This window comes from Priapulus caudatus, unplaced genomic scaffold (assembly GCF_000485595.1).
Source record: "Priapulus caudatus unplaced genomic scaffold, Priapulus_caudatus-5.0.1 Scaffold242, whole genome shotgun sequence".
NCBI lineage: Eukaryota > Metazoa > Priapulida > Priapulimorpha > Priapulimorphida > Priapulidae > Priapulus > Priapulus caudatus.
The window spans coordinates 318713-327916 of NW_014577303.1; the positions used below are offsets into that span (position 1 = coordinate 318713).

The window sequence follows — 9204 nt, forward strand, 5'->3', positions numbered from 1 at the left end:
TGTGCCTGTGTTTTTGCCTACCCACGCGAGCATTCACTGATTCAGCCTTCAGGGTGCTATAGACAGACTGCTTTAGAAAAATATATGATTAAGGAGCGTAAACCTTGTTCAACAAACATTTGCCTTTGCCATTAAACTGTGCAACTGTAGCCTCACATTCACACAGGTATGGCTCTAATAATAGCAAAAGCAGTTCAGTCCTTTGTTAACAGTCAACAAATCAATGTTTAACCCTCCTCTTGAGGGTCAAAAGGTTATCTGACACTTACTCTTCGCATGTCAGCGGAAAGTACATTTCATGGTCCTTTCAATAAAGCCATAAAAATGGTAGTCACTGCCTGAAACAAAAAGTTTTTCAATCGCTCCGTCAGACCATGTCCTCAGAAAATGTCTAAAATCTGCCCTGTGCCCCATTGACCTTTGACCTCCAATTTCGGCACAGTGAGCTTTTCCTACCATGATGCTATACACCAACTATCACGAGCCTAGGTCGAGCCGTTTAGCTTTGTGCCGCAATTCTGCATTTCCTCCCTATACCTTATGTTAAGGAGGAAATGTTCACCTTCTTTTACACCTCTTGACCTTTGACCTTTGACCCCCAGCTTCGACATCCCAACTCGTTTTCGGATTACCCCCCCACGTCCAACTTTCGAGTCCGTACGTCGACAGTTTAGATTTGTGCCCAACTGTTGACGGACGCACGCACGCACGCACGCACGGACAATCATGCGATTCTACAAGCTGCATATGACTACGTCAGATGAGCTAAAAATCAAAGTGTTTAATAATATCAAGAGTACATAATAGAGATATCTATTATGTACTCTTGATAATATAGACTATATATGCTAAATAGTGAGGTTCTCATACCAAATATTAATACGTTACTCTAAAATTTACTTACGTTTTAATGAGATGCAAAATATGTCTCCCTCTGAGAGAAGCCTATGTTCAACAAAATATGCTTGGAGAACACTGGTGTAGTCTGCTTTAGGACTGTACTCTGGCGATTCAACGATTGCAATATGAACTTCTTTGGCATGCGATGGATACGATCATTGGTTGGACACCTAGCTGACTCTCTCATCAACCAAGGTATCAGCAGTAAGACTCTGCAAGAATTGAATAATTATTAAATAAAAACAATAACAATTATTTTGAGGCATTTACACCACTGAGGAAATTTATATGTTAATGTTAATGTTAGCTTAGGTTAAAAAAATGACATTAAATCATGCTCAAATAATGCTGTGTGTCAAAACCTTCAGTTCAATATTCACCAAGTTATTTTCATTTAATTAAAAGCCATTGATGATTGCTTGTTTATACCATTATCGGCGCTAATACTTGTGAGGTTTCAGCGTTAGTTCAGTTCTTAGTGATAACATTAAGATGCCCTCAAACCAGCTTAAATTTTAATGCTGCAAAATTGTTAACTTCCATCATTCTTGACCCTAGAGTAAAGATATCTTTCCATGACCATGGTAATTTTTATTGGCAATTAATATTCTTATATTTAATCAAAACAAACCTTAATTCGAGCTTTTGCTTTTCCTGAACAAGCTGGCGATGGGTGTACATTAAAGTTGAACCACAGTAATGGTGACATGTATACATCTTGTCTTTCATTGTTTCTCCCAGTTTGTGTTTTTCTATTCATGGACTTGAACTAGTCTTCTGGAACAGTATCTAGGATATTCGCATATTCTCTTGTCTTCTACGTTCACCAGTTTCTGTTTTATCCCATGTGTTAACATCACTACTAGATAATACTTCACTGTTGAAGGAGCAATGCTCTATGCATTCTTTTGATTGCAGTTGAGGATGAGGTGTTAGCTCCATTGGTTCCGCATCTCCACTTGAATGTAATTTCTCTATAACTACCCAAGATCCATTAGTAATTCGTTGCTCATTCAAAACTTTGGAAGTGACTCCAATTACATGCCCATCATCTTTTAGAGAGGTATCACACAATCCCTGGTTCAGGAAAGACTGTGGCATAATACAAGGGTGAAACACACCGGTTTTATCAACAGATTGGGCACAGTTTCACTGACAACTAGTGTGTCATCGTCAGATGAAATCTGCAGATTCAGCTCATCTCCAACCTGGTCAACCTTTACAAAGTCGTTTGAGTCACATGTTGACAAGGAAGCCATGTTAGAAACAGAATCTTTTCAATTCCAGGTCTGAATTGTCACAGCATTCATTAAATAGCATGAGTGATGATGATCTCTGACTTCAGAGTTAACAGCCCTGATTTTGCGGCTCACAATCAAGAACGACAGTATCGAAAAATCTAGAATCTGTGAAAGTGTCGGTCTTTCACCAGAAGTTCAGAGATTGGTGAGAGCAACACGTCACCCTTGCGACACAGAACTAAAACCTTCACAGACAGAAAGAAGCAACCAGTCATGAATTCTTGCGACTTTAACACGAGAATACACTATCAGACTTTGCAGCAAGTACGACCCTTCTAGGGAAACATATTCACACGATTTATAACGACAGAATCATTACAGTGAAACCCCATAGTGGCGTAGGAACATCTCTGTGCACGAACATGTAAATCTTGAGGATGAGAATAAGTTCCTACTGAATATGCGTATTACTCGTAGACGTTGTCGTAAGTGTATTCACGTACTTATCACTCTCCACTTTGATACAGTGAGGTGAGCGAATAGACACGAAAGACCAACTTTTTAACATGGTCACTATCTTTAATAGAAACAATACACTTCGTCGCTAGATTCTTTCCAGAAAATTCCGTGAGAATGTTCTTTAGGAATACCGATATGGAGTGGGTGATGCCCTATTTTCAAAAGAAGACAATTGATATATATATATCAGAAGTAGATAATAGGGAAGGAGTGTGACTTCAATAAACATGGGAAATTCGTGATTTATTAGCCTTAGAAAACCTACGATTTACTACGCGTAACTCAACCAACTTGAGCTCAAATCGTACACAGTACATTCGCCTAGCATCGTGCGAAATCGTTTCCTCGTATACACCCGCAATCCGGAGATACAGACTAAAACGTACGACACGATTCTGCATTTTGTTGCCAGCAAAACGAATCCATAACCCGCCTAACTTGAAACAATAGGCAGCTACTAACGACTCTTGCGCACTCTTGTGTCCTGGGCGATGCGGTGTGGCTCGCTGGGAGATTGGACATCGACGCAACACTCGGCGAGCTAATCTTTTACCTATTTGCTGCTGGTATGCCTCCCACGCACGCATGCCCACCGAAATCAGCAGCAGCTCCAGCTCCAATCTCCCAGCGAGCCACACCGCATCGCCGAGGGCACAAGAGCTGACACCAATGTTTCTCTGACAAAATATCCAAGAGAAAATAGTAGTTCACATGCAGTCGCTATGTGAACACTAGCCACTATGGCTATATATGTGATGTCTGTGGATTGTTGTTTTATAGTGTTTTTTTAGCTCGCCTTGACATCGTCAAGATGAGCTATTGCCATGGGGTGTCGTCCGTCGTACGTCCGTGTGTACGTCCGTCCGTCAACATTTGGCTACGGTCAACGATAACTCAAGAACCGTTTGACCCACATGTTTCAAATTGCATATAGTTGTTACTCCTATGGGAGAGGTTTGAACGTCCTATTTTGGAGCACGCCAGTTTACCTACATTCGAGCCACGCCCACTTTTTGGCAAAAATGGAAATGGCCACAAGTCCGTTCAGGTTCAATGAGTTTTGCTCATTATTGGTATGTGAATGAATGAGGACTGGCCCCCAAAACATATCACACGGGTTTTGATTTTTTTTTTTAATTATGCAAATTAGGTAGATTTTGGCAATTTTACTATGCATTTCAGTGTCTGCGTACAATCAATGATAACTCAAGAACCGTTTGACCCACATGTTTCAAATTGAATACAGTTGTTACTCCTATGGGAGAGATTTGAACTTCCTATCGTGGAGCACGCCAGTTAACCTACTTTCGAGCCATGCCCACTTTTTGGCAAAAATGGAAATGGCCATAAGTCAGTTCAGGTTCAGCTGATTTTGCTCATTTTTGGTATGTGAATGAATAAGGACTGGCCCCAAAACATATCACAGGGGTTTTGATATTTTTTTTAAATTATGCAAATTAGGTAGATTTTGGCAGTTTCACTATGCATTTCAGTGTCTGCCTACGTTCAACGATAACTCAAGAAGCGTTTGACCCACATGTTTTAAATTGCATATAGTTGTTGCTCCTATGGGAGGGATTTGAACGTCCTATTTTGGAGCACGCCAGTCGACCTACTTTCGAGCCACGCCCACTTTTTGGCAAAAATGAAAATGGCCATCTAAATTCATTCGTTTTTGTTAAATTTTGGTATGTGAATGTGTAAAGCTAGCCCAAAACAGTTGTTACTCCTATGGGAGAGATGACAACGTCGATCCTAGCTATTACGTTTATTTCGTCGAACTGGTCAACAACTCTACAATCATACCTATATACGTGTAATATGGTGTTTTAGATTCTCCGTTACAGTAATTTGACTGGAATATTTTATTGTTTAGTCAGATGAGCTAAAAATCAAAGTGTTTAATAATATCAAGAGTACATAATAGAGATAATCTATTATGTACTCTTGATAATATAGACTATATATATGCTAAATAGTGAGGTTCTCATACCAAATATTAATACGTTACTCTAAAATTTACTTACGTTTTAATGAGATGCAAAATATGTCTCCCTCTGAGAGAAGCCTATGTTCAACAAAATATGCTTGGAGAACACTGGTGTAGTCTGCTTTAGGACTGTACTCTGGCGATTCAACGATTGCAATATGAACTTCTTTGGCATGCGATGGATACCGATCATTGGGTTGGACACCTAGCTGGACTCTCTCATCAACCAAGGTATCAGCAGTAAGACTCTGCAAGAATTGAATAATTTTTAAATAAAAACAATAACAATTATTTTGAGGCATTTACACCACTGAGGAAATTTATATGTTAATTGTTAATGTTAGCTTAGGTTAAAAAAATGCAATTAAATCATGCTCAAATAATGCTGTGTCCAAAACCTTTCAGTTCAATATTCACCAAGTTATTTTCATTTAATTAAAAGCCATTGATGATTGCTTGTTTATACCATTATCGGCGCTAATACTTGTGAGGTTTCAGCGTTAGTTCAGTTCTTAGTGATAACATTAAGATGCCCTCAAACCAGCTTAAATTTTAATGCTGCAAAATTGTTAACTTCCATCATTCTTGACCCTAGAGTAAAGATATCTTTCCATGACCATGGTAATTTTTATTGGCAATTAATATTCTTATATTTAATCAAAACAAACCTTAATTCGAGCTTTTGCTTTTTCCTGAACAAGCTGCGATGGGTGTACATTAAAGTTGAACCACAGTAATGGTGACATGTATACAATCTTGTCTTTCATTGTTTCTCCCAGTTTGTGTTTTTCTATTGCATGGACTTGAACTAGTCTTCTGGAACAGTATCTAGGATATTCGCATATTCTCTTGTCTTCTACGTTCACCGGTTTCTGTTTTATCCCATGGTTAACATCACTACTAGATAATACTTCACTGTTGAAGGAGCAATGCTCTATGCATTCTTTTGATTGCAGTTGAGGATGAGGTGTTAGCTCCATTGGTTCCGCATCTCCACTTGAATGTAATTTCTCTATAACTACCCAAGATCCATTAGTAATTCGTTGCTCATTCAAAACTTTGGAAGTGACTCCAATTACATGCCCATCATCTTTTAGAGAGGTATCACACAATCCCTGGTTCAGGAAAGACTGTGGCATAATACAAGGGTGAAACACACCGGTTTTATCAACAGATTGGGGCACAGTTTCACTGACAACTAGTGTGTCATCGTCAGATGAAATCTGCAGATTCAGCTCATCTCCAACCTGGTCAACCTTTACAAAGTCGTTTGAGTCACATGTTGACAAGGAAGCCATGTTAGAAACAGAATCTTTCAATTCCAGGTCTGAATTGTCACAGCATTCATTAACAGCATGAGTGATGATGATCTCTGACTTCAGAGTTAACAGCCCCTGATTTTGCGGCTCACAATCAAGAACGACAGTATCGAAAAATCTAGATTCTGTGAAAGTGTCGTCTTTCACCAGAAGTTCAGAGATTGGTGAGAGCAACACGTCACCCTTGCGACACAGAACTAAACCTTCACAGACAGAAAGAAGCAACCCAGTCATGAATTCTTGCGACTTTAACCACGAGAATACACTATCAGACTTTGCAGCAAGTACGACCCTTTCTAGGGGAAACATATTCACACGATTTATAACGACAGAATCATCACAGTGAAACCCATAGTGGCGTAGGAACATCTCTGTGCACAGAACATGTAAATCTTGAGGATGAGAATAAGTTCCTACTGGAATATGCGTATTACTCGTAGACGTTGTCGTATGTGTATTCACGTACTTATCACTCTCCACTTTGATACAGTGCAGGTGAGCGAATAAACACGAAAGACCAACTTTTTTAACATGGTCACTATCTTTAATAGAAACAATACACTCGTCGCTAGATTCTTTCCAGAAAATTCCGTGAGAATGTTCTTTAGGAATACCGATATGGAGTGGGTGATGCCCTATTTCAAAAGAATACAACTTGAATTTCCATGAAGACATATAAGACACGGGCGCAGACATCTTAGCCAAGGGACTTCGTAAACACCGAAATGACTTAAAATTATTATTATTATTATTAAATCTTTATTGCATATCAATCAAATACAAATACATATGTACTGAAAACAGTCTTTTTTTATGAAAAATTCTAATAGATATGTTGAGCGGTTAAAATAATAACATTTTTGAGTACAAAACAAAACGCTATAGGCGCTACCGTGTTATACCGTGTACCGCGGTATAAGATGATGTTGTTGCACTTTGAACTTTGAAAACTATTATTATTTTACGAGGTTACGATGAGTATAGCCTATAGGGCCTACAACACAAATAAAAAAATAGAATACGATAACGACAGTACTGTTTTTGTACAATAGTTATCTCGATATTTGAAATCACCACGTCATGGTGACATTGATGATTCGCCTAGGGAAGTTAGACAGTCGAGACAGCACAGCAGGCAGAGTACGGTATTTTTAGAACAAATTAAAGAAGTTGGAAGTAATTGGGCAAATGAGGCTTTAGCCTTTAGAAATCTTGAAGGAGTATGACATAAGTATGTCACTTATGACTATTGGTTCACAACATAAGAAAGAATGGAAAAAATATGTGAAGGAGGCTATTTTAAAAACAGTAATTGTCATTTATGAATATGAGAGATAGGCCTACCATGGCAATACCTATTACCATGAGGTCTGGTGAGAAAACAAAAATGAAAATGATAAATATCGAAAGCTATAAAATTTAAAGCCATATATGACAAAACTGTCATTTGATGATGCATGCTTTGTGTTTAGAATAGGTGTAAGACGTGCATGATAAACTTTAAAAGTTATTTTAAAAATAACTACAGTAATGATATTGATATATGTGATTTGTGTGACGAAAGGAAAAAAGAAAATTTGGAACATTTATACTCATGTAAATTGTAAGGTATAAGAGTATTGTAAGAGTGTATACCGTATAATAAAGGGGAACGAGTAGAAGATTGGAAAAATGATGACCTGAAAATACTAAAACCAGGACTAGAATATGTTAGAAAGGCATTATCAATTAGAGAAAGTAAAATAATTAATGCTAACTTGTAGACAGAATTTCCTTATCTACAGGATTTCCCCTCACATTCCAAGAGAATCAGTGCCTTGTGAAATACAAGAGAGGTACCCCAAGATACAAGATACAAGATACAAGGCTCCATTCTGACTCTTGCACGTCGTACTCGTAGTAGAACATTCTCCTGCGTACTGAGGTAGTGAAAACGAGAAGGTAACTTGTGGCTACCGGTATAGCCTGTGTCACGGTCTGAGATTACCCTAGCTCTAGTACTTATAGCCCACGTACAGTTGCCGCAGGGCTATAGAACATTTTATGCCAGGTTTCATAGCTGCACCTGACCTGTCTCCCAATCCAATGTCTCCATGAAAAATGGCTCACAAAACGCAAAATGATCGCTGCCCATGTGTTTTGTCTACATTTCGGGTGACGTCACGCATGTACACAACAGAAATTCAAAACGAAACGCAAGTCGTGCTAGCACTTTGAGGAATAAATGCATAAATACAATACATGGTGTAAAGTTGTGAAAATTGTTAAAAAAGATAGGTGAGATGTCCATGTGACCGATCATTTTGCATTTTGTGAGCCATTTTTTGTGGAGACAGGTGCAGCTACGAAACCTGGCATAAAATGTTCTATAGCCCTGTGGCAACTGTACGCGGGCTATAGTACTACTAGAGCTAAGATTACCCCAGTCTGAAATTACCCCCAGCACCTCGTCCGCATGCGTGACGCATGCGCAGTAGCGCTGGATAATAAGACGGCTGCGGCTAGAGTCTGAGATTAGTCTGGCAGTATTAGGGTAAGTTCAGACTGGGGTGATCTCAGACCGGTCTGGAATGGTTCGCGCAAATTATATCTTAAATTATATATTAATCCGGGTGCCCATAGGCAGGTAAATTCAGACTGGGGTAATCTCAGACCGGTCTGGAATTGTTCGCGCAAATTATATCTTAACCCTGGTGCCCGTAGGAGAGTAAATTCAGACTGGGGTAATCTCAGACCGGTCTGGAATTGTTCGCGCAAATTATATCTTAACCCATGTGCCCATAGGCGAGTAAATTCAGACTGGGGTAATCTCAGACCGGTCTGGAATTGTTCGCGTAAATTATATCTTAACCTGGGTGCCCATAGGCAAGTAAATTCAGACTGGGGTAATCTCAGACCGGTCTGGAATTGTTCGCGTAAATTATATCTTGACGAGGGTGCCCATAGGCAAGTAAATTCAGACTGGGGTAATCTCAGCCCGGTCTGCAATTGTTCGCGTAAATTATATCTTAACCTGGGTGCCCATAGACAAGTAAATTCAGACTGGGGTAATCTCAGACCGGTCTGGAATTGTTCGCGTAAATTATATCTTAACCTGGGTGCCCATAGGAGGGTAAATTCAGACTGGGGTAATCTCAGACCGGTCTGGAATTGTTCGCGTAAATTATATCTTAACCTGGGTGCCCATAGGAGGGTAAATTCAGACTGGGGTAATCTCAGACCGGTCTGGAATTGT

General features: G+C 39.3%; 3 protein-coding genes across 4 annotated transcripts in view; 2 read left to right on the forward strand and 1 right to left on the reverse strand.

The window, feature by feature from the left end:
* Nucleotides 1–6699, reverse strand: part of LOC106807907 (peroxisome assembly factor 2-like) — a 19942-nt gene extending 13243 nt beyond the window's left edge. The window contains exons 1-5 of the mRNA XM_014810419.1: nt 5319–6699; nt 4688–4898; nt 2035–2173; nt 1722–1858; nt 905–1045 (exon numbers count right to left, since the gene is read on the reverse strand). Coding sequence (XP_014665905.1) covers nt 905–1045; nt 1722–1858; nt 2035–2173; nt 4688–4898; nt 5319–6665 — 1975 coding nt within the window. The 5' untranslated portion in view covers nt 6666–6699. The remainder of the gene's footprint in view (nt 1–904; nt 1046–1721; nt 1859–2034; nt 2174–4687; nt 4899–5318) is intronic.
* A 92-nt stretch (nt 6700–6791) lies between these two features.
* LOC106807913 (acyl-coenzyme A amino acid N-acyltransferase 1-like) overlaps nt 6792–9204 on the forward strand; it is a 14904-nt gene continuing 12491 nt past the window's right edge. Inside the window, exons 1-3 of one of the 2 annotated variants that reach the window (XM_014810427.1) lie at nt 6792–6937; nt 7022–7109; nt 7754–7910. The gene's annotated coding sequence lies outside the window, so the exon portion shown is untranslated. Of the gene's footprint in view, nt 7110–7753; nt 7911–9204 lie in introns of both variants that reach the window. The other variant, XM_014810428.1, reaches the window with a different exon arrangement.
* The window catches only part of LOC106807908 (acyl-coenzyme A amino acid N-acyltransferase 2-like), an 18828-nt gene continuing 17855 nt past the window's right edge, over nt 8232–9204 (forward strand). Inside the window, exon 1 of the mRNA XM_014810420.1 lies at nt 8232–8246. The gene's annotated coding sequence lies outside the window, so the exon portion shown is untranslated. The remainder of the gene's footprint in view (nt 8247–9204) is intronic.